Source organism: Poecilia latipinna, unplaced genomic scaffold (genome assembly GCF_001443285.1).
Source record: "Poecilia latipinna isolate Pla-1442-1.1 unplaced genomic scaffold, P_latipinna-1.0 Scaffold1522, whole genome shotgun sequence".
In the NCBI taxonomy this organism is placed as follows: domain Eukaryota; kingdom Metazoa; phylum Chordata; class Actinopteri; order Cyprinodontiformes; family Poeciliidae; genus Poecilia; species Poecilia latipinna.
The window spans coordinates 1-23,877 of record NW_015114138.1 but is presented as its reverse complement, the minus strand read 5'-3'; the positions used below and the strand labels follow the sequence as shown (position 1 = coordinate 23,877).

Sequence of the window (23,877 nt, the reverse complement as noted above, 5' to 3'; positions counted from 1 at the left end):
TATTTAGTTCACAAGGCAAATATTTAGCTTTAGTTAGCAAGCTAAGTATTTAGTTTGGAGCTAAATATGTCGTTAGAAGCTAAATATTGATTCAGAACTAAAAAAAACAGAGCTAAATATTTAGGTTGCTAACTAAATATTTAAGTTAATTTTCTTAGCTAAATATTTTTGCTTCAAATATGATAAATGAACATTTACTTTATTTGTGAAGTAAATATTTAGCTTGCTAAAATATTTTTTAAAATATTTAGTTGAAACTGACATTCATAAAAGAATGAATAACATGTTGAAAATATAACTTTTGGAAAATGAACCTCCATTTTTCCTGTTAGGCTGAATAACCCAAATTATTGCTGTTAATTTTTGACTTTGTATCTTTACAAACGCCACCCCACACCTGGGAAGGTGAAACTGTGAGCTATGTGGCGTGTTTATAATTTTTCTCTTGTATTTTGGAAACGGGACACTTCGTTAAGCACTTACTAGAATGCTGCATCTATTTGTGATGTTTAAGCCTAAAGGAATAAATTGCACTTTTCCAATAAAGTAATCAGCTTCACCTTTATGTTTATTTTCACTCTGTATCCACAGAGAAAGAAAATGTTTTTTGTACTTGTGTGCTGTCACAGTTTCCCCTTTTAACAACAAAAATCTGTCTTTGTCAGGTAATGTTTGCCAAAATGATTTATAAAAAATGATACATAAAAGACTCAAATTCCCTCAAGAAATCCTTTTGGCAGCCGTCTCTGAAGGTCTCTTAAAAGCACAACGTAAATGACAGATTAAAAGGCCTTGCTGTCACATCGCTTCAAGTATAAATAGATATTTAAACATAACAGATTGAAGATGCGACTAAAAAAAGAAAAAGGAAGATAAATATAGTGGTGCATAAAAAGACTAAAATCTGAGGTTTATCTGTTTGAAATCAGCCATCAGGACTCAGATATGTTTTTAGTCTGTTTGGCAGAGGCAAACTTGTAACAGATTTCCTGTTTCTCCCCATCTGAGTCCAAATCCTTAATCTGCAAAGGTGCTGAAGTGGACGTGGTGACACTGGAAGACAAGATAAGAACGATTGTTTAAAAAAAGTAAAGTGTTTTTCTATGAGGAAATGAAAGCAAAGTGTTTCCTTGCACTGATTTTTATCTGGCACCTACATGACTTCCTTTTGATGGCGCGCCATTCGTCTCTGCTGTCCAGGAGCGCAGAGAGTTGGCTGCAAAGCTGAACATGGCCGACATACTCCAGCAGCAGGTCTACGACCGGGCCGGCCCATTTACACATAGCTGGGGTTGAGATCCACTCGCAGAACTGAAAACCATAAAAAAGCAAAACAATCTTCATGAAAAACCCAAAACCATGATCTCTACTGATTCTGTTTCATCTATTTGTGTGGAAATCTGGGGACACACACAGTGGCTTTAAAAAAAGCTGGAGACAGAAGTAGAAGACAGCCAAAGACAGAAAGACCAGAAGACAGACGTAGCTGAAGACAGAAAGACCGGAAGACAGACGTAACAGAATTAAATAAGTTCATACTTCTGCCTATATTGTCATTGTGAAATGTGGTTGTTGGTTTTCCCACCTGTGTCGCCCGCTCTGGCCTTTCATCACAGCTTAAAGGAGGTAGACGGTCATGGCCGCCAGCAGTTCTTATGTCGGATCCTCCGGATGGAGGGTGGGGCGCAGCACTGTGCGTACAGGTGAAACAGGCCTGTGTGTCACAGCCGTGGTCCAAAAGGCACTTCAGCACAGCTAGATTATTCCTGCTGAGCGCAATCAGAGCTGGGAATGTGGTCGCCAAAGACGGGAGCGTGGCGTTCAGGTCCGCGCCTCGCTCCAGCAGCAGCGTCACAGTGCTGACGCAGCCCTGACGCACCGCCATCAGCAGAGGGCTGACCGGATCCAGGCTCAGGTTTGCGCCGGCGTTCACCAGCACTTCTGCCGTCCTCTTGCTGCGGTGGGCGACGGCGAAGTAGAGAGCGGTGGCGCGTCGGTCCTCGTACTGGACGGAGCGGCTGTGCGCCAGAATGGCGTTCACGTCTGCGCCCGTTTTCAGCAGTGCGGCGGCCGCTGCGTGGCGGTCATGCTGCGCTGCCAGGTGCAGCGGGCTGATCCAGCTGTGGCGCAGCTTGGCGCGGCTTGTAGCGGAGACCAGTAGAGAAACAATCCTGAAAACAACGTGTGATCACAGAACCTGTAATAAACTACTGCTAGATAGCAGAAGAAAAACAGGAGGAAATTTCCGCCAAAATACTTAGTTTTGAGATTCAACTCAGAAATGTTCAAGAGAAAATCATGGAAATTTCTAAAAGTTTTTCCTAGCAAATTTAGACAGTTTCTTATTTTCTAGAAAATTTCAGTTTTTATAGCAAAATTTCAACTTTTGAAACTCGTATTTTGTGATTTATCATACATTTTCTAGAAAAACACATAGGAAATTTGAGTTTCAAAAATTTCTGCGTTTTTTTCTAGCATTTTTTTTTACTTTTCAAACAAAAAATGTCCACGTTTCTTTTCCAAATTTTTTTTTGATTAATCTAAAAATTTCTGAGTTATTTTCTTGTGATGTATTTTTACTTTTTAGACAAAAAAAAAATACAAAAAAAATTCTAGAATATTTCTGAATTTGTTCTAGCATATTTTTGACTGTTCACTGCAAATTTGACTGTAAATTCAGGTCAATGAACTACACAAATCACATATTATTGTTTTATCTATTTTAAAGAAGAATAAAAATGGAATAACAAAAGGGGGAAAGTAACAAAAATTTAACTTGATATAAAAAAGTTAATGAGAAAATCTGAACTGGACGCTATGTTGATATTTGAAATTAAATAGATAAAATAAGCAAGGTCACACCGTTCCCTCTAAACCTGCTGGTTTGTATTAAAGTAAGTGACATGCAGACTCACTCATGGTGTCCAGACTGGGCAGCAACGTGCAGAGGCAGCAGCCCAGAGTTATCAGAAATGTTGGCATCTGCATTTTTAGAGAGGAGTAAAGCAACAACTTCCTGGTGTCCGTTCCTACTGGCTTCATGCAGCGCTGTGACACCATCACATGTCTGCATGTTCACATCTGCACCTGAAAAAACAGCAACACTTTTTATAGGATTTAAAATGCATGGCAGTGTATTAGGACCATTGCAGATTGATAAACTCAGAAAATTCTGCCAAAAAACAAAGAAATGTTAAAAATAATCTCAGAAAAAAAAGAAAATTTCTGACTTTGAAAAGTCTGAAATTTACTAGAAAAAGCTGAGAAAATTTGAGGTCTAACTCTTTTTTCCTAGGACATTTCCAAAGTTAATATGAAAATTTCTGAGTTTTTCTCACAAAATTTTAAACTTTTGGACCTCAGAAATGGTTGTGTTTTTTCTAGAAAATTTCTGAAATTAATCTAAAGATTTCTGAATTTTTCTACAAAATGACTTTCCATACAGAGAAATTTTCTTGCTTTTCTAGAAATGTTTTTGAGATTAATCTAAAAATTTCAGAGATTTTTTTCTCACAATTGTTCCTGTTTTTTTCTAGAACATTTCTGAGATTAATGTTAAGTTTTAACTTTTTGAATTCAGACATTTAATTTTTTTCTAGAAAATTTCTGAAATTATATCATCTCAATTTCTGAATTTATGAAAATTTTAGACCTTGCAAACTCAGAAATGTCCTTGTTTTTTGGGGAAATTTCTCAGATTAATCTCAGAATTTACTATATTTTTGGCAGGAATGTACTCCTTTCTTTTCTATGTACAATGACCCTAATATGGTTTGTAAGAATGAAATCAGTGACTGTTTTCTTCAGCAGCTACCTCTCTCAGTGAGGTAGCACAGCGCCCTCTTCAGGCCTCGCTGAGCTGCTACAGTGAGCGGTGTGATGCTGTAGGTGTTTGCTGGATTGATTGTGGCTCCGGCTCGGATCAGAACCTCACAGATCTCCGTGTTTTCTCTGGAAACGGCCTCATGGAGGGCCGTCCAGCCCTGACTGCACCGCTGGTTCACAGAGGCACCGTGAGACAGAAGAATGTTCACCATGTTCATATTTTCCAGTTCACAAGCTGTAAAGACAGAGAACTCAGCATTTCACACACACACCCGCGTACGTCATCACACTTCTTAGCAGCTCTGATTTCACAGCTGTACCTTTATTCAAAGGAGTCTCTTTGTTGCTGCTGCAGATGTCGGGGTCGGCGCCTGACTCCAGAAGAGACTGGACGCAGGGCAGCTGTTCACAGGACACGGCCAGCAGCAACGCAGTCTGCTCCTGCAGCGTCCGCTTGTCCACTGAGCCTGGATGGGCTGCAGCAGAAAGGAAAACATCCACAAAGCAACTGTAAGCATTTAGAAAACAGTTTAACAAAGTTTACTGGATCTGAGTTTTACCATAGGTTCAACACTGGCTAAATTCAGTTTCTTTAAAGGGCATCCGTTATTCAAAATTCACATTTAGCATGTTTTATATACTTCTATTTGGGTCTAAACTGCTTCTAAAAACAGTTCAAGCACTTAAGAAACACCCAGTTGATTTTATTAAACAATAAATTCATGTTTTTTTGTGGCTGGAAACTTCCTGATTGTTAAGTTACATTCCAGGGGCACTGCACCATTACCTAGCAACCCCAGCCAAGTCCAACCCGTTATCTGGCATCCAAAGAGAGTTCCAGCATGCTTGGTCAGCTGGTTTAACCTCTGTATGCACTGTACAATGGCTGCTGGAAAAGAGAAGTGTTTTGTTGTTGACTTACCATCCAGAAACTGCTTGCTAATAATAGTTTTCTCTTAAAGCTGACCTTTTCTCCTGTTGTTGCATTTGTATTGTTTGTTTTTATTTCTGGTTATGGTGTACAGGACTTTGGTCAACAGTGTTGTTTTTAAAGTGCTTTATAAATAGAGCTGGTATAACCAGAGAGATTAAACTAAATATATGGGAAAACCTTAAAATGGTTCATACTGAATACAGTCATTTATATGTTTCAGGTGCTTCTACTGGTTTGTTTTGTTTTTTCCTTGTTTACTTTATTATTTAAATTGCTAACTAAATATTTAGCAGGCAAGCTAAATTTTTAGCTTGTGACTTAAATATTTAGTTGGGAACTCAGACATTTTATTAATATATTTAGGAATATGTTAATAACATGGTGAAAATATGACTTTGAAAAGTGAACACCCACATTGTTTTCTTTATCACAGGCTAAAGGAATACAATTATTGCTGTTAATTTTTTTTTTACTGCACTCCATAGCCTTCATCTACTCCATAGCAATAAGTCTCCCATTTTTAATAAATTAAGTCTTAATTTCTGGGAATGTGGAGAAAAGGGTTTAAATTGGATTTATATTTATGTTTTTACCTTTCAACAGAGTCTCGAGGCACCCCGTCTGGCCAGAATAGGCAGCATCATGCAGAGGAAGCCACCCGTCTTTGTTTTCCTTCAGCAGGCTGTGGGAGGAAGATGCTGCCAGTTCCTTCAGGGTTTCCACATCTCCGCGCCTCACGGCAGAAAACACCGGGTCAGCATCCCTAAAGGATTGGGAACACCAGAAAATTATGATTACAGATGGAAATTAAAACAACAACCTTCAGGATTTTACATAAATCCCTCTTATTCCGTCAAGATGACGAGAAAACGCTGTCATGTTTGTGATGCGCGTTGTGTTTCAGGACAGCAACCGCAAACACCGAGCCACCATAAACGCATCATCCACTCAAACAAAGACTCACTCCGGGGGTTCTGGAGATCCTCCGCGCCGCGGATCATCTCCGCATTTACGTCCAGCGTTTCGGAACTGCGATAAATAATCGGCGTAGTTGAATTTGGTCATTGTTGGCAGCGGATATGTCGCAGCGTCGCGCCGCACAGGGCGCAGCTGCTGTCGGATTATTTTGGGAAAGAAGCGTCAGGCTGCGGGTTGACGGCTGCAGCCTTATATGTCAAAGACATCCAGGGAGATAAGACAGACGGCTATGAAGATAATGCTGCTGCTTTTTCGTTCCAGAACAAACCACAAGCTTAAAAATAACACATTCAGTGATTGGTGTCGTGTTTTAAAAAAAGTCAAAACAACTTTTTTTCAGTCCACATTGACTTGTAAGCGTAAAAGTATTTACCAGAATGACATAAACTTTGAAAATGGTCACAAAATACCGAGGCAAGGGGTATTTGATCTATTTTATGGAGCTACATTGGGGCCATAAAGTTTGTTCAAATGAAAAAAATAATAACAATGAAATGGAAAAAACGATTTGAAATGGAATATATATATAGAAACTGTAAAGTACAGTTTGAAACTGGAAAAAAAATCAAAACTACTTTTAAGATTTTAGTGGATTTTTGTTTCAGTGTTTTTATTTATTTATTTTTAGTTCTGAACTAAAGAAAATCTGAAACTGGAAAGTAGTTTTTAACTTTTTTGTTTCCAGTTTTTTCCCCATATCTTAAAAAAAAGATAATTTGACACTGAAAAAAAAACATTTTCAGATTTTTTTAACTGAAAAGAAAAAAATCAAAAACTGGAGAAAAAATCTGACATCTTAAAAGTATTTAAAACATTTTTCAGTGTCAAAACATATTTTTTCAGTTGTTTTCAACTGAAAACAACCGTGTTTTCAGTTGCAAATTTTGTTCAGTTTGAAAAAATTTTTTCAGTATAATTTTTATTTTCAGTTTCATTTTTTAAAAATCAGTTTTAACATTTTTTTTAGCTTCAAAATAATTTTTCAGTTTTATTTATTTTTGTTCATTTGAACACACTTTATGACTACATTTTACCTCCATAAAAATCATTCATTCAAATTACGCAGAAGTGAGGTGGAGTACTCAAGAAAGAGTAGCATTACATATTTTTACTCAAGTTCAAATAAAAAGTAGCCTTGCAAGAAATTACTCAGGAGTAAAAAAGTATTTGGTAAAAGGTGACTTGAGTATTAACTGATTAAAAAATTTATAATTTAATTAATATTTAAAAATAAAACCATCAGATAGATCAAACATATAGAAATAAATAATGGAATTTTTGGTATTTTAAAGATGAAAATGAAAATAATTCATAAAATCAGGTAAAAGAACATTTATTTCCAAAGTGTGCCATGGACACACTCGTAACACGATCTCTGCACAGAGCTGCTTTGTTTAATAAATGCAAAAACTGCTTTTATCTCGGTGAGCCACTCAAGTTCAATGAGCGGCAGTTAAACCGCAGGGGGCGGGGCTAACCCCGTGACCGATAAGATGCAAACGTCTGACGTCACCAGGACGTGCGTCTGCAGGAAGCCGCAGGATTTGCTGCACATTCAAATTAAGGCCACCTGCAGTCATTGAAGGCTGCAGATGCAGTTTTCTTTGTGTTCACTGTAGATTTGATGGTTTCAAACTTATTAAAACTGGAAAATAATAAAAATAATCCTCACACAACAAGAAATATTTATAAAATAGAATTATAAAGCTGTTGACTGACATATCAGATGTCTTTCAGTGAGTATCTGATTTGTTTTACTTCTCTTACTAAATGTAGTTTGTAATTCAAATATTTTAGTGCACTTGAATTAGGACAAAACTAACTTCAAACTATTCAACAAGATAAATACGCTTGTTTTAAGTTAATAATTCCTGAATATATACTTTTAAAAAGTAATTCCACTGGCAGACCATTTCACAAGATGTTTTTCCTGTTTAAGCGTAAAAATCTTATTTATCGTATTTACATTTTGCATTTAAGATAACACCTTTTTCTGTAAAAACTCAAGTGTCATTGTTTTAGTTTCACCTGATTCAAATTCAATGCTGTACGATTGCATTTTAAGCAATAAAATGCTTATTATCTTCTTTAAAATAGGATAATCATTATTTGCATTGTGTAACGTATTTCTAATTGGACATAAAAATCCTAACTAGTTTAAGTGAAAAATCTGCAATTTTTTGTCTGATAATCATCAGAATAATCTGACACTAAAATAGTCGTTAGTCGCTGCTCGGGTCTGTTGAGATGCTCGGTTTGTAACAGATTTTATTTTGCGTCTGTTTTCCGTACCTGAAGAAGTTTGGTGAAATGAGGCGACTCTGGAGGCAAACAGATCGTCTCTGCTTCAAATCCCCGTTCAGTCTGTTGTAAAGAAACCTGTATCTGCTGACCGCCGTCATCGCTGCCGTCTTCTTTACAAATAAATCAGAATAAAATCTGAAAAACACATTTTAAAAAAATGAATCCAGACAGGTAGGAGTATGTCCAATGTTTTTGTGTAATAAAAGGCACAGAGAGCAGAGTGAGAGTTCAGCATCTCCTCAGTGAAAAAGATGAACACGGTGCTGGGAGGAATTAGAGCAGCAGGTTTGAAGAGGGGATTCCTTTTAAGGTCATGCTGTTCGGTTCAGTCTGCTGCTGCAGGATCACGGTGACATAAACAGCTGGGCACAAACTACTTACAGTTACTCAGTTACATCTACGTCAGTAACCTTTTATTAATAATAAAAAGTACTTTCAGGAGTATTTTTACTCTGCTGTACTTTTTACTTTTACTCAAGTAATTTTACTATGAAGTATTTTTACTCTTACTTGAGTAAAATTTAAAACAAACACTTTTTAGCCAAAAATTCACCAGACACAGACACACACCTGCAGTTTTTGTTAAAGTTTTATACGTTTTTATTAAATTAACTGATTTGGAAAAATTTTCTTTTGCTTGACTTTGTTATGTTTTGTTACTGATATAAACTATTGTCATTTTTGTACCTTAAAATACCAAAATTTTATTTATATAGCACATTTTCAGCAAAGGCAGTTCAAAGTGCTTTAAAGCACAACTTAGGAATTATAACAAGAAACAGCTAAGAGAGATGCTTATTATTCCATCATACCTTTAAAATCAGCCAAAATACTCATCAGATTCATAAACAATAAGAGCAGCAACACAAACACAAATAATCTGTTAAGCTTAATTTTAAAGACTCACCACCACAAAGCTTCGTTCATCCTCTGCTTTTAGAGAAGTTGCTCTCTGCGAAGCTGCCGGCGGAGTGTGAAAACATGCTGGAGGAAACCCACAATGACAGCTGATGTTTGTTTCACAATCACTTCTGAGGAAGTGTTTTTTTAAAGCGCTTCCTTATTGTGAACTGGAGGTGGCCCCTAGATTTTGTCATGCACGTTTCCTCAGCACACCTCACCAAATTTAGTGGAGGATGGAGGAAGAATCTCGTTAAATTTACTGTAGCATTGCTCAGACTTGGCATTTCTGTTCAAACTTGTCATTAAACATTTCATAACAGTCAAAAATTCTTGACATTTTTCTTCACTGTAAAATAAATGGAAACATTTAAAAATCTGCGTTCAAAGCACAGTGCAGTGGGAAAACAAGTTTTAAATCAACATATCTTCGCTGCAAAGCGTGGGTTTGTCTAAGCTTTGTAAAAACAAGAACAAGTCAGAACCATAATCCTGTTTATTAACTGTTCTGTAAAGTTCACCGTTTCTGTAAAGGAGAAGTTCATGTGACGTTTGCCTAAGTTATTTGTTTGTTGTTATTTTTAAATAAATACAGGATTGACTTGTCCAGTGGCGTTTATCAGGAAATACCCAACTGGAAAAAAGTGAGCTGTTCCATTGAGCTGTCATGCGTCGCTTCATAGAATTAGATTTTATTAGCAGGAATGTTTAGCCAGAAAAATAACTGGTTTTATTGTTATGATGAGTAATGGTATGTTCCTGTTGGCAGCAGAAAAGTGCTTCAGTACTTAGCAATAAAATACAAAGTAGCAGAGCGACGTGAAGTGATGTGTAATAGATTTGAGGTTTTACATCTCAAATCTTGAGAATAAGCATTATGAAAACCTTATTAATTAACATATATTTACACATGTAATAAGACACAAAATGGTTTTCTTTTCTCTCTGTTTGAAGTTAAATCAAACCAAACTTCTTTTGTTTTAGCTTAATTAGAATTACCAAAAATTCTCCGATTTACCAACTCTGTAAAAACTTAGAAAGGTTATTTGAAATTTTTTCATAACTTTCTTTGAATTCAGAACCTTGTATATAAATCATCAGTATCAGGGATAATTGTTGTCTAATATAGTAAAACTTGTCCTGTATTGAAATGGGCTGAAAGGCCGCTGAGCAAAGAAGAAGCCAAAGAAACGTAAGGACAAAGATCTTCATTTTTTGAGAAATGTCCTGTGTCTGAAGAAACTAAAGTGGAGCCGTTTGGCCATAATGACCATTGTTACATTTGGAGGAAAAATTGGGATTCTTGTACCATCAAAATGGTGAAGTATGGTGGTGGCGGCATCATGTTGTGGGGCTGTTTTGATCCAGGAAGAACTGATACACTTCATAAAATAGATGGTATCATTAGGAAAGAAGATTATGTGGAAATATTGAAGGAACATCTGAAGACAGGAAGTCAAAAATGGATGCATATCAGTCTTCAAGATGGACAATAACCCTAAACATTCAGGTAAGGTGGCTTAAGGACAATAAAGTCAATGTTTTGGCGTAACTTGATGTCAGTCCTACGTAAAGGTTTTAGTTTGATCTGAAAAGAAATGTGAAAGTGAAGTGGCCTACAAAATGGACTCAGTTAGAGGAAGGAAACCCAAAACACTTAACCCATTTCATAGTTTAAAAGAAAATTATCCCTAAGACTAATATGTTAAAGTTATACAAAAAAAAATCTCTAGAAATAGTCCTTGCCAATTTTCTTGGCATTTAGCAAATATAAATAATTTTTATTATGCTAACTGACTTAAAACAAGAGAAATTTGTTCTGATTTAACTTCAGACAGAGAGGAAAAAGGTATAAATATCTGGCTCTGCCTTCAGCCTGTGACATCACACTCAGGTGAGTTTTGTAACTCAGTCTGTCAAAAATGTGAGTAATGGAGGATAGAGTGTGATCAAAATAAAACACAAGCCTGACTTCCTTATAGTAAGGGTCAGTTGAGTCAGTGTTTTTTTGAAGATCTAGCCGTTGATGTTCCAGCGAGCTCCGTTTGTTTAACCCTCATGCACCTATAAATGAACTCGCCATTCAACATGTTTGTTGAATGGCGAGTAATTAGGTTTTATCTCCAGCAAGAGGAACCAAAAACACTGCACAGATCTAACAGCCTTCAATGTAAGAGTGAACTTTGTTGGGCTGACAACTGAGAATGAGAAAGAGGTGCAAGAGGTGTTTCCAAACCCAAAATGGTTTTGGTTAACAGCTTTCCGATCCAACATTTGTTGGACAGGTATTCCTACATGATGGGATTTTTCTTTTCACACATGAGTTAGGTTAAAAACAAACTGGTTCATTGCCCACCTTTGTGTAGTTTGTTTGTGTAGGAAAGCCAACAGTAAACATTCCTTTGTACTTCTGATTATCTGGATTTTATCAATTTTTTCGCACATTTCCTCGTTCCATAGAATCTATTTTAGGTTGCTAGTGCGTCCAAATTCAGAAGTTACATCCTCCTAAGGACCCAGTCTACCTGGTGGACATTACCTTGGTCCATCGTTGACCGTCTAGTTTTCAGGTTTGTTCCCGCCATTACTTCAGCAGAAGTCCTTTCGCTTAGCAACCATAGCACAAGGTAGCTGTTGCAGTTTATTACTTACTTAATCCTGTATAGTTAATGAGTTATTTAAAAAAAATACAAAGATATTTATGTAAATGACAAAAGACTTTCAGCTTCTAACTTTTGTAGATTGTAATACTGCTCTCCCGCTCTGTCACCCCACTTCGTCCGTTACAAAAACAAATATCTCTCATTTCGCCCCATAAATCAGTTACGATTATTTTGATCTTACATTTTTCTGTTTTCTGTTCTGATTTGTTCAGTTTTGTAAATGTTCAGTCCCATTAAAGCATAAAATAAAAACTCTTCTCCACGGGTTTTTGTCAGGCATTCTTCTGGGCAGTCTGCGTGGTGGTTGCCAGGCAACAGCTACACAAACCCAGGAAGAAGAGTGTTGATTGTGTTTCATGATCAGAACGACAGGGAGACACATTTACAGCAGAAATGACAACGACTCCTGTACCAGTTCTGGACGGAGATTCTTGTCCAAAACCTCAGATGGAAAAACGAGTGAAAAATGTTTTTGTTACTCAACCGGAGGACCCGAGGTAGGCCTGATCTGTTCGTAATGGACAGGATATTCAAAATGTCTTTACTAAATCACATTGCTAGTAACCATTGGTTTGTTTAGAGACAGAAAAAAAGAGACGATGTGCATACCTGCTACAACAGAAGTAAGGATAAATATTTTTTAAATGTGTAACAAATGTTATGCCAGAGTTGGATGTCCCTGATTATTTTTTTAATACCTAGACTTCAAGCAAACTCTTAGAGGCTGGAGTGAAAGCACTAAAAAAGGCACTTATTGCAAGAAAACAGGCTGAGCTGCATGAACTGGACGTGCAACTCGCACTCAAAAGACAAGATTTCAGAAGCTGCATGGAGGCTTTTGCTATTAGAAGGTCAGAGTTGGAAACTCAACAACAGCAGGTGAGGTGGAATTTCCTAAAATTACTGCAACTGGAGGAAGAAAAATAAATCCAGTAGCGATCTTTGGTTTTGGATTTCTCTCCCAGAATAAAGAGGAGGAGATGAAATTTGAGAAGTTTGTGGCTGAGAAAGAAGTGAAGCGACGAAAAGCGCTGAAACAATGTGAAGAAACTTTGGAGCAGAACATCCTGAAACAGAGAGAGATTGAGGATTTAACAGAACAACTGACAAAACTAGAAACCAGGTGAGGATGTGAAACACACAGTTTAATAATGTCAGAGGCTCCCATTGTTTGCTAAGCCCATCTTAAACTTACAGGAGACAAGTTTTAAAGCAGAGAACAGAAAAAAACAAAATCTACAAGGATTATCTGATGAAAACTCTGGATCACCTCCCCAGCAGTAAGTCCAAATATGTACACTGTATAAAAAGTAATTTTTTAAAATCTCATTTTCTGACTTTAAGGATTATTAGGTCCGTCAGAAAGTCTTCACCCTAGATCAGGAGTGTCAAACTCAGTTTCATTTTGGGACGTATCCAAAATCTGAATGTTTTTAAAGGGCCACTTGTCCCAGAATGTATTGATAAAACATGTTAAACTGTTAAAGTGTCAATAAGTAGCTGTCTGTTTCTGAATTCAATAAGTGTTTCTTAAAATTAAATAATGTTGAACATTTTTTCACAGGATCTTGTGATTGTTTTTGTGGTTTTGTAATGAAAATCACAGAGTTTGTGGTGTTAATTTAGGAATATTTGTAAGGATTTTTTCCAATATTTGCACTAATTTATGAGGTGACGTCTTATTACTCGCCATGTCAATCACAGACTATCACTTGACATCAAGTAAGGCTGAGCCAGCAGTCAATTAAATACAATGTTTTTGGTTAATTTTAAGACAAATTTGCGGTAAAAATCTGAAAAAAATATGGAGGTGAGTTGATTTTGTGTGAATTTTGAGGGTTTGTGAAAAACTGGAGGAACTTATTGATGTAATTTGGAGTCTAGAGGGCCACATAAAAAGATACGGCGGGCCAGATTTGGCCCCCAGGCCCTGAATTTTACACATGTGCCCTAGATAATTACCCCTCTCATTATTTTGTCATTTAGCAAACAAAAATGTTTTCTGTAATCCTAAGCAGGAATAGTCTGATTTAACGTCAGACGGTGAGAAAAAAGGTGCGTGTGTTTTTATACGTTGAATGTTTGCCAACTTGCTCTGCTGGAACAAAGTTTGTGCGATCTCTTCCAGTTCCCCACCACAACAGCAGCAAATCTTTTACCATGCCGATCATTCGACGCCATGAGATGCTGTCCGTCACCCACCAGGAGCTGCTGCAACGTTTGAGGCGAATGGAGGCGGCGGTGGAGCAGCATTGGCGGCAGCTGCAAGACATGAAGCAGCAGCACAGCATAACAACGCTGGTTAGAGATCCATAAACATTCAGATCAACAGGGCCAGCCTAAGCCTTTTTGGGGCCCAAAGCAGATTTTCATTTGAGCCCCCCCCCCATACCGACATGTCAACACCAGATGCTTCACCATTCCTAAGCTACTCTATGTTATTGTTATTTATAATTAGCTTACATCGTCCTAGTGTTGTTATGGCTTATGATTTTAACCTTAAGGAGCAGCAAAATTAAAATAAAGGATTTTAAAATGCAGAGTGGCTTTTATATTATTTTAACTATTTGTAAACACTAAATTTACAGAAAACAAATTAATATCTCATATTCCTATTATTTGTGTAACAGTTATGAAAATAATACAGAAATGTGCAATAGAATTTAATTTGTATTATTTGAAATATTTTTATATTTTGTTAGGTTGGGGTTCTTGGGATCCCCCTGGTGGTGTGGAGGCCCTATGCAGTTGCTTAACTCCCATTGCCTTGGGCCGGCTCTGGTTCTGAATATCATGTGACTTTAATGTTTGCGTCTTTCATGCACAGATGTCCAGTAAAGAACTGTCTGAACTGCACAGCGAGTTGGAAAGCCTGAAAGAGAAGAACAGGCAGGTTGAAGTTAATCTGCTAATGAAACGAGGCGTATCCAGAGAGAAGGTGTGATTTTCTCAACATTACAGTTCAAAGATGGTTAATTTACAAAAAGCAGAACTGCTCTGAAAAAAATGCAACGTGCATTTGTGTCTCACAGGGAGAGGAAGTTGGAAAATTACTTATGGCTGTCAACAATCTTGCACAAGAGTGTTACATCCCAGAATTTGGACCGCTGGAAGGCATGAGTGTCCTGACTATGATGGACATGGTGAAGGTAACTTTCTTTACTACCGATAATACAGGACAATACAGGAAGATTACTTTTATAACTACAGTTATAAGGCATATGTGGCATATTATTTTCTTAAACACAGAAAATATTTTCAAAAAGTGGCTTTTATATCAATCATCCCAGGCTAGGAACATTTTTGTTCAATTACAAGAATGTTGTCACAATATTAGCAAAAAAAGATGCAATTTTACCAGAAGAATTACAAGAAAAAAGTTGTTTTAAGGAAACAGAGTGTCAGAATAGAAAGAAAGAATTTTCAGTTTCTCAGATGGTGCAATCTATTTTGTCCCTCCAGAACCACAAACCTCCTGTAGCATAATGCTGCCACCCCCAGACTCCACATGACAGATAACAGTTGAGACTGCCCAGAAGCATGCCTGTCAAAAACTTCAAATTTAATTACATTACGTCCAAAATGAACAAATGCAAACAGAAACTTGGTTTTTATCTTGCTTTTGGGGGAATGGCTTCTTCCTCTCTGAAAAGCATCCATTGATTTGACTTTGTTTAACTGAAACTTTGGGAACTAACTCATCAGAAGTTTACATGGTTGTATTATATAAATACGACAAAGTATTTAAGTTTAGTATCAGACACCGATGGAATAATAAAAACAAACGTTTTGTGTCTCTTCCTACATGTTTTCATCGATTAAAATCTATAAAATCTCGTTTTCCAGGAGTTTGTTCTGGACAAGGTGGACACGGAGAGGAGAGTGAGGAGGCTGGAGTCCTGCTCCAACGCAACTCTGACCGACAAACAATGGAGAGAGTCGCTGAAAAGCATCGGCAGCAAAACTCAAATCAAAAGCTCAAGTAAAGCCAGTAAAATCAGCGACTCGTCCAACTGATGCTGTCGTTTTCATTTTTTTTAATTTTTGTCAAGCTTTTATTCTGCTAGTCACATTAAAGTGTGTTTTTATGGCTTGTGTTTTGAACCTGTTTTCCACTTGAGTGCGTCTTTTATTTCCAGAATCAGGAAAATGTCATGGGGATGTAGCCGTTGTTTCATTTCAAAATGAAGAATTAGATTCAAATAATGCAGAAAGGCACAATATGCAATGCAGTGTCTGAGCAATTTGGTTACAAGCATTCATTTATAGTAAATTATTCATTGAAACAAGGGTTTCATTTAAGACAAACAGGTAAGGAAAATTCTTTTAATCTCTGATGGTTATTACAGATTGGGTTGAAGTGCAATTTGCAGAAAAAAATAGGGGCTTTTTATTGAGTTATTTATGTTTCTACAGATAATCTGGAATCTGTGTTTTTCTTAAATGTGCTTAATTTACCCTTTTTCATCATGGAACATCTTCTAAAGCTGCAATAAAACCTTAAAACTAATTATCTTACATCAGTATCCAACACTGACAAAACCACATGTCAAGCATAAACCTGGATATTATTACTTTTTATAGTTCTAGTTTTTAACTTTTTAATTATTGCGCTGACTTTTTTCTTCTACATTTAAGTGGCTGCTCATACTCATACATACAATTTCTTTTATTCTTTATTCTATTCCCTCTAAAGTTTATATATTTATATTGAATGTGTGAGGTTGACAAAAAGTCAATAAAGATAATTCAGATTCGATTCTGACTGAAAATAATAGTAATTTCCTGATTTCTTTCTTAAACAACATGTTTTCTTGTCTTTCCCATTTTTAATATTTTCAGGTTATGTTCATGGAAATCTGAAGTCAAAAATTATTCATTTAAAATTCTTGGACAACTTAGAAAGCAGAGCATTAAAAAAATAAACTCTTCAGCTACATTTATTTAACTGATTCTACAATATTAATTTAAAATCTTTTTTTTTTCAGCAATTTTTTCAATTAAAATTTGTATTTTCCAAAATTTTGCAGAGTAACATTGTGTTGCTGCTTTATTCTAAGTTTTTTTTTTGGTCAATCTTTAAGGGAAAACAATTAATTTAGAGGCTACAATACAGGAAAAATACAATAAAAATGATAACATGATAGTTTTATTCAACTAATGCACATAAAGTATTTTTTAAATATTTTAAGTGAATCTGTAATCTATTTGCTATAGTTTTAAAAGGACGTAAATGTTTCGACCATACAATTTCTTTAGCATGACGTCAGCATTGCTAAACGTGGACTGGCCCTTTAAATGGACTACGGACATGCTCTTCCGCAAACATCCGGTTTTCGGGAAAGTGGAAGTAAATTTTTTTTTTTTTACAAAACGTTTCAACGCTTCTTTTGACGTGCGTGGTGTTGCGTGTGCCCGTGTGAAGCTGCGCTTTGGTCCCAAAGCTGCTCCGCTGTCGGCAGATGGAGGACTGCAGCCTGGTTTCATGCATAGAGGACATTTCATCGCTGCTGCCGGAGGGAACACTGAGTCCCAAGTACCAAGTATGAGGCTTCATGTCCAAAAGAAAGCAGCTTCTTCTGGTTTACTCGGTCCGCTGTGTCGTAAACAAACACAACTCCTCCTCTTTTAGGATTTGGGCCGCCAGTTTTCGGCAGTGAGGAAAGTCTACGGCGATGGAAACTGCTTCTACAGAGCGATCTGCTTCGCACACCTGGAGTTGATTCTGCACAACCCCAGAGCCCTGCAGAGGTCAGTATTGACCTGTGCAATGCAGACACACAGACACCCAAACCAAGGGTGTGCAGAGTGCGGCCCGCAGGCCATTTGAGGCCCTTTGACTTATTGTGTGGGGTCCATGACAAGGTTATTATAGTTAAAGGGGCAGTATAGTGTGTTTTCCAGGCATATGGAGACATTTTATAGCACAATAAAGCAACTCTGTTAACTTCAGTTGTTATAAGAATGCTAAATATATCAAATATGACTTTACTTTGTAATTTAAGGCCTTGAATTTGGGCTCTTTAAAAACTCTTGCGCTTTCTGAAACTCCATCAGTTTCAGATTGCACTGGTAAAAACAAAGTTTTTTTTACCAGTGTTTTATTAACAAGTAGCTCTTAAAATGAGCTCAGCAGTTCCACCAGGTGTTTGCTAATTGCTGCTGGCTAGTCTGAAGGAGCTGGGTGTTGGAGGGCTGCACTCCAACACTCCTCCTCAGAACCTGCAGCTCTGAGGAGGAGCTGTGGCTTGAAGGCAAGGCTAGGTCCATCCAGCTGTTTCACACAGCTGAATGGTTGCCATGGAGATTAAAAGATTTATCAAACATACATGAAAGAATCAAAGCAACACTCCAGGTGTATTTTTGACTAGGAAATGACAATATAACATGACGTAAAGCTCAAAAAAGTTGTTCTTGCACAATAATGCCGTTTTACTAAAACTAGCAAAATAAAAACTGAAACTGAGAAAAAAATTTTTGCTAATTGAAATAAATAAAAGCAATAATTGGAATTATACTATACATCTATGAAACTAACTAAAGCACACTGAAATTACGGACATATCCTTCGCTTTCATCTTTATGAATCTATTTATTAGCTGTCGTCAAATTACGGTGCTCCATATTCCTTCTGGCGGCATTAAGCTAATCTGCTAAATGGATTTCTTTGAGGAGCAAGTAACTTTTCAGAAAGATATAGCAGCTTGTTTGAAGTAAATAATTCCCTGATGTTGATGAAAAAGTATTAGATCCACTGGCAGATTATTTCACTTATAACAACATCCTTCTTATAAGTGAAATAATCTAGCAGTGGAATGTTTTTGTCAATATTAAGGAATTATTGACTTAAAACAAACTCCTGTATCTTGCTTTTTTTTCTGTTTTTGGTCTGAGTCATTGAGTCATTTAGACTTGACAGTTTTGGGCCATATGATGAAACATTTGGCCACTCCAGCTCAAAGCACTTCAGAAATAAACTGAACTCTGCACAATCCCAGCATCAGTATCTTTACTCTGCAGAGACCCAGAGCCAAGCTGAGGTCAGTATCACACATAGAAAAATGTTTTTTATGTCTTGTCTTTCTTTATTTCAGATTTAAGGACCGGGTAATACAAAGTGGAAAAGTTCTGATTTCTGCAGGATTTGAAGAGGCTTCATTCGACCACCTCCAGAGCACAGTGAGTTTATATTGTGGTGGAGATTCAGAGCAGGAGTTTCTTAAAGAGATGGTCCCAATTTCAAGGCGTTGAATTACAAATGTCTTTTTAGTCATATTTGCTACATGGAGCATTTTTAACACTCGAGGTCATATAATTACTTGATTGTGGTATAAAATGCTTTTGACTTTACAATTTTGGCTTTTATGGCTAAAAGTTTGGACACGACTGCCTTAAGTCTTAGTCAGCTTCTTGATTCTTATTGAAATACTTGAAATAATTAACATTGCCCCATTGTGGAGCCAACACTTTCTAGAAATATAGACGGGGATTTTCAAACGGCAACCTTTGTTTCACTTCCATTTAATCAAACCAGTTGAGCCCAACCAACTGGTTTGGACTTAATGTGAACATTTTGGCATCAGAACCAACAATCATCCAAACAGCTTTAAAAATATTTCTTGCTCTGGCTGCAGGAAAGAAAAATGACAGAAATGTTTTCCGCCTCTGCAGCTCTATCTGTTTACCGTTTGTCTCGCCCTGCAGGTCCTACATGTGGTGGATCAGTGCATTGCTGCGCAGCATGAAGACGTTCTCCTCAGGCTCTTCAACGAACAGATCATCTCAGACAGCGTTGTGCAGTTCCTCAGGTTGCTCACGTCTGCACACCTCCAAATCCATGAAGACTTCTTCTGCAACTTTGTTGAGGCTCCAGATCTGAAGGTGTACTGTCGTCAGGTAGGGAACAAACCTAACGCCTGCTGAGAAAATTTATTATTGGGAGTTTAAAATGGATATAAGAAGGTGTTAATTAATGAGCTAATTGATTTTTATGGACCAACTTTAGATTAATAAGCGGCCATTTTTAAAAAACCTGAATTTTCTTACTGTCTTGCAGTAACAAAGAACTACATTTTGAAAATGTCTCATTTTCAGTTGTATTAAAACTGAACACATTAAATAAAATATAACAAAACCGGAATCTCTTAGGTTGCTGAATTAATATGTGAACCAGGAAACGGAGATGCTCATAAGGAAGCATTGTTTGCTCTTGACGAAATGTTTAAACTTCTTTCCATAAAGTACATTAAAGCCCTCAAATCAACCTTGCTTATTGGCATGTTCTTTTTCCCGTTAAATTTTTTATCCTTTGCGCCTTTTTGTCATAACATCTTAGCCTGTGTAGCATATCGGTACTTTTTGAATGAGAAGCTGACGCAGCTCGGCTGAATGAGCGCGATCAAGGTGAAACTTAAGGAGTTTGTCAAGCATTTATGTTTCGAAACGTCTTAAGGATTTTTCGGGTGTTTATTTCAAAACAGAACTGCATAAAGTGCATTTTGCGACCGTTACTCTTCGCCGTTCTGATATGGCCGCCATCTTTGTTTATTTCTGTGTCAATTGCTCCATTTAAAGATGACCTGCGGCGCCCTCTGATGGATGGCGGCCAAACTACAACACTAAGTTGTAGTTGGTGTTGTAGTTCCGATCTACATTATTCCGTAGATCGGAACTTATTTTAATCTAAGATGTAATGAATTATTTGTTTGCACTCGTGGTGCTGATGGAGTCTTGTTTGGCCTCGTTCAGGAAGTGGAGGTGATGGCCATGGAGTGCGACCACGTCGATATCTTGGCCCTGTCGCAGGCTCTGGACGTTGGGATCCACATTGTGTCCATGGAGGGTAACGAGCAGCAGCTGGTGCACCACGTCATTCCCGAGGGAGTGGATCCATCCGTGCATCTCCTCTACCAGGCTTCACATTACAACATTCTATACCAACGGACTTGCCTGTGACTAGCTCAGGAAGCGGCCAAATGACGATAATAAAAACACACACAGGCTTTCAGATCATTATGAAAACAGAACTTTATAAAATATAGCAGCCCATCCTCAAAGCTACACAAATATAAGAATTATTAAAGGTAGAATTAAGCTCTTTTTAGTGCAGAAACTTTTTCTTTAACCACATTATTCCTGCTTCTTGATCCTTGTCCTTTGTTTTTGTTGTTTCTGCTGTTGTGGGAAATATCTTTTCAGCTGCTTCTGTCCAGAAATCCTGGTCAGGGCGCTTTCCATCCCTGCAACAGGCATGTTCGCCAGGGCCAGTTTTCCCATTTTAGTCGGGTACTTTGTTTTTACCAAGTTCTTAAAAATTGGTTGAGAGATCAGATGTTTTAAATTCTTCTTCATCTGCTTTACCATCTTCTTCTGCTCCATGTCTGTTTCCTGGTCTTTAGCGCTGCCTGTGGACACAGATGGTTTTCAGTATTATTTTTTTTTAGTGATTTGAGTATTTTTTTAACTTGGGTTTTTCTCAGCTGCTTTAGTACACCCATTGCAGATGGAAAAAGAGGGGAAACAAATTTTCTAGAAAAAATAAGGACATTTCTAAGTTTGAAAAGTCACATGTTTGCTAGACGTAAAGGAATTGACATTTTAGAAACTTAAGTGTATCAAAAATTGAAAGATCTCCAAGTTTTTTCAAAGATTTGAGTTTTTCTAGCAAATTTGCAACTTCGAATCCAGAAATGTCCACAATTTCTCTAGAATATTCCTGAGATTACACTCAAAATGTAATTCTTTTTGCACATTTTTTGACTTTTCAAACTCAAATTTGGTTTTTCTCCAGAAAACTGAGATTTTTTGGCAAAAAGTTACTTTTTTTTTAGCTACAATGGCCCTAATAGTCCATCATATGATAGCATATTAGGACCACGCTAAAATAGCATTACGAGAATAAAGTCATAATTTTACAACTATTCTCAAAATATGACTTATGACCTTATATTATTTTGACTTATTTTCATACATTATTGTAATGACTTTATTCTCATGCGAGTTTTGTCTCATGACTTTATTCTCAATTTTTATTTTTTATTAGTATGGCTCTAATACTCTGTAGTACTTTGGTGCATTTCTCAGTACAGAATTTAAATTCTTTGATCTCCCATAATTACAATACTTGTCATCAAAACAGATAATCCTGAGTACACCGTTATATTAACATGACGGCAGTTTGAGTGTCTCAATAAAATAACTGGTCATACTGAATCAGAGATTTTACTTTTGATTGATGAGCTAAGGACTTTAAGAAACTTGTTTTTTGCATGAATTGTTTTGAGAAATGCACCAAAGTGACCGGGAAAAGCTGTAAATTGAGTGCGTTTAACTTAATTTTACCGATCAGGAGGTCATCGTCGAGGTCGACCTCCAGGGCCTCTGCTGCCTGCTTGAACCACGAGTCATGCTGCTTCTCCCTGTTGTTGTAGTATTCAATCTTTTCTATCTTCCTGGCGAGGTTCACGCGCTCCTGTAACATGCCAGACGTTTTGTTAATGGAGACATAAAATCACAGAGCTCTGTCACATGATGCTGATGGGTTATACCTTGATGGCCTTCATGCATTTGTTTTCCACGGGGAAGGTGGGGAGCTCCTCATCCTTTCCCAGAGTTTTGGAAATCTTTTTGAAGTTTATCACATCGTCTGGGCCGATGAGCAGCAAGCTGAGCCCCTCCTTGGTGGCTCTTGCTGTGCGGCCGCTCCGATGGACATACGTCTCTGATGTTCGAGGAACCTGCATGATAAATTATCGATTTTTTTTTGTTTGTTTTTACATCCACTTTGCTTTATTTCTGCACTGGATTCACAAAGCAAACTACACTAAAGACATGCAGGAGCAATCCCGCCCACTAACGCCAACACATTTTGTTTGAGATTGCTGCTGTTTGCTCTTGAACACATACAGTATTTTTATAATTAATACTTTAATTGAGCCACTTGAATATCTTAAGGGGCACCTTGTACGCACAATTCACTTTCTCATGATTTTATGCTTCCATTTGGGTCTCAGCTTCTCTTAAAAACGTGCACAATCGACAGGCACTTCACTGTCACCTAGCAACTAAAGCTGAGCTCCATCACGTTTGTTCTGCTGATTTTACCACTGTATGCACGGTACAATGGCTGCTGGAAAAGACAAGTGTTTTGTTGTTGACGTATCATCCATAAACACTTGCTGCATTCTTGTTGGTTGTGTAGGAGGCTTGACTAATGCTTTTCGAAGATGTACAGTTGCAAAGTTGCACATCTGTTTACAGCCATTTTCACAGTAGGGTGTAAACATTGAGTTGAGGGGTGTGTGGCCAGCAGTAGCTTATTTGGATTTAAAGTGACAGGAGGCCCTAAAAGGAGAACTGACCAGACTAAAATCTCACTAAGATAATTTGTACAAAAAATTTAATCGATAGTTTTGTAAACCCCATAAACCTTCCTAACCTGTTCAAGGTAGCATAAAAGGTCACATTTAACCTTTTTTTTTGCTGTCTATTAGGAGACACTAAAGTGTGTGTGTGTGTGTTTTTTTTTTTTTTAATGATTTCTTAACATTCCAATTCAAAATGCAGTTTTTTAAATCTAATATTGCTGCTAATTTTGTTTTCATTTGCTGGTGCAGGAATCTCTACAATTTCACGTTTTATTGTTTTCCACTGGGTGGAAATATTTTTTTCATGTATTGTAAATCCACCAGCTTGGATGGGAAACGATGTAATCGTTTTTTGTTTTAAAAAATAAAAATACATAAATTGTCATGCAATGTACATAATAAAGAGGATATTCATATTTTTACATCTGTTTGTGCACTGTGAAGGTAATTCAGCCAAATCAGTGCAGGGTTCTTATTGAAATAGATGTCAACTATTTTAATAGTCAATTAATGCAGACTCAAAAAAGGCGATTTACTGAAAGAACACACTTAGAGCAGTTAAGACAAAACTGTACAAAGAATGAACATCTAAAATAAAAACATCTCTGTAAATATGTTCTGCCCATAACTCCTCAAGTGGCATTTTTCTTCATTTTGTTCAAATTCTTTAAAAAAAATCCTTATTAGGTGACTTTTGCTATCCAATTATTAATCAAGTAATCCAAAAAATCACCGGATCAGTTCTACACTGTATTGATAAGTCAAGCAGACAGAGCTGAGCTTTTCACATGTTGGAACCCATTTTAAGCTGCAGGTGCACTAAACTAAGGAATGCTATGCTGCATTTTAGGCAATAAAAATGTTTATTTTCTTTAAAAATTTTATTAAATTGTTTATAGGGAACTTT

General features: G+C 37.0%; 4 protein-coding genes and 1 long non-coding RNA gene across 6 annotated transcripts; 3 read left to right on the top strand and 2 right to left on the bottom strand.

Moving 5' to 3' along the window:
- Positions 1-553: 553 nt before the first annotated feature.
- Positions 554-8,450, bottom strand: LOC106963339 (ankyrin repeat and SOCS box protein 2-like). 2 transcript variants are annotated; one of them, XM_015058204.1, is made up of 8 exons: positions 8,030-8,450; positions 5,353-5,522; positions 4,146-4,301; positions 3,815-4,060; positions 2,916-3,087; positions 1,586-2,171; positions 1,158-1,311; positions 554-1,053 (listed from the first exon to the last, which is right to left on the bottom strand). In XM_015058204.1, the coding sequence occupies exons 1-8, from the start codon at positions 8,137-8,139 to the stop codon at positions 926-928; spliced, it is 1,722 nt and encodes a 573-aa protein (XP_014913690.1). In that variant the 5' UTR covers positions 8,140-8,450; the 3' UTR covers positions 554-925. The 2 variants fall into 2 exon arrangements, with proteins under 2 accessions (XP_014913690.1, XP_014913691.1); XM_015058205.1 differs by lacking the exon at positions 8,030-8,450 and adding an exon at positions 5,724-6,187.
- Positions 4,009-5,451, top strand: LOC106963341 (uncharacterized). The gene is made up of 3 exons (XR_001428174.1): positions 4,009-4,101; positions 4,181-4,335; positions 5,363-5,451. It is a non-coding gene; the product is annotated as an uncharacterized LOC106963341 (long non-coding RNA).
- Positions 8,451-11,906: 3,456 nt separating the features above from the next.
- On the top strand, positions 11,907-15,708 carry ccdc197 (coiled-coil domain containing 197). The gene is made up of 9 exons (XM_015058201.1): positions 11,907-12,101; positions 12,185-12,227; positions 12,307-12,483; positions 12,570-12,727; positions 12,802-12,884; positions 13,733-13,905; positions 14,432-14,542; positions 14,637-14,753; positions 15,451-15,708. Exons 1-9 carry the CDS (start codon positions 11,998-12,000, stop codon positions 15,619-15,621), a joined length of 1,137 nt encoding a protein of 378 aa, XP_014913687.1. The 5' UTR covers positions 11,907-11,997; the 3' UTR covers positions 15,622-15,708.
- A 96-nt stretch (positions 15,709-15,804) lies between these two features.
- Positions 15,805-20,701, top strand: LOC106963336 (ubiquitin thioesterase OTUB2). Its single transcript, XM_015058202.1, has 6 exons — positions 15,805-15,915; positions 17,030-17,147; positions 17,237-17,355; positions 18,699-18,783; positions 19,309-19,500; positions 20,353-20,701. Exons 2-6 carry the CDS (start codon positions 17,067-17,069, stop codon positions 20,557-20,559), a joined length of 684 nt encoding a protein of 227 aa, XP_014913688.1. The 5' UTR covers positions 15,805-15,915; positions 17,030-17,066; the 3' UTR covers positions 20,560-20,701.
- On the bottom strand, positions 20,617-23,111 carry LOC106963338 (ATP-dependent RNA helicase DDX24). The gene is made up of 3 exons (XM_015058203.1): positions 22,152-23,111; positions 21,946-22,075; positions 20,617-21,008 (listed from the first exon to the last, which is right to left on the bottom strand). The coding sequence occupies exons 1-3, from the start codon at positions 22,344-22,346 to the stop codon at positions 20,734-20,736; spliced, it is 600 nt and encodes a 199-aa protein (XP_014913689.1). The 5' UTR covers positions 22,347-23,111; the 3' UTR covers positions 20,617-20,733.
- Positions 23,112-23,877: the final 766 nt, after the last annotated feature.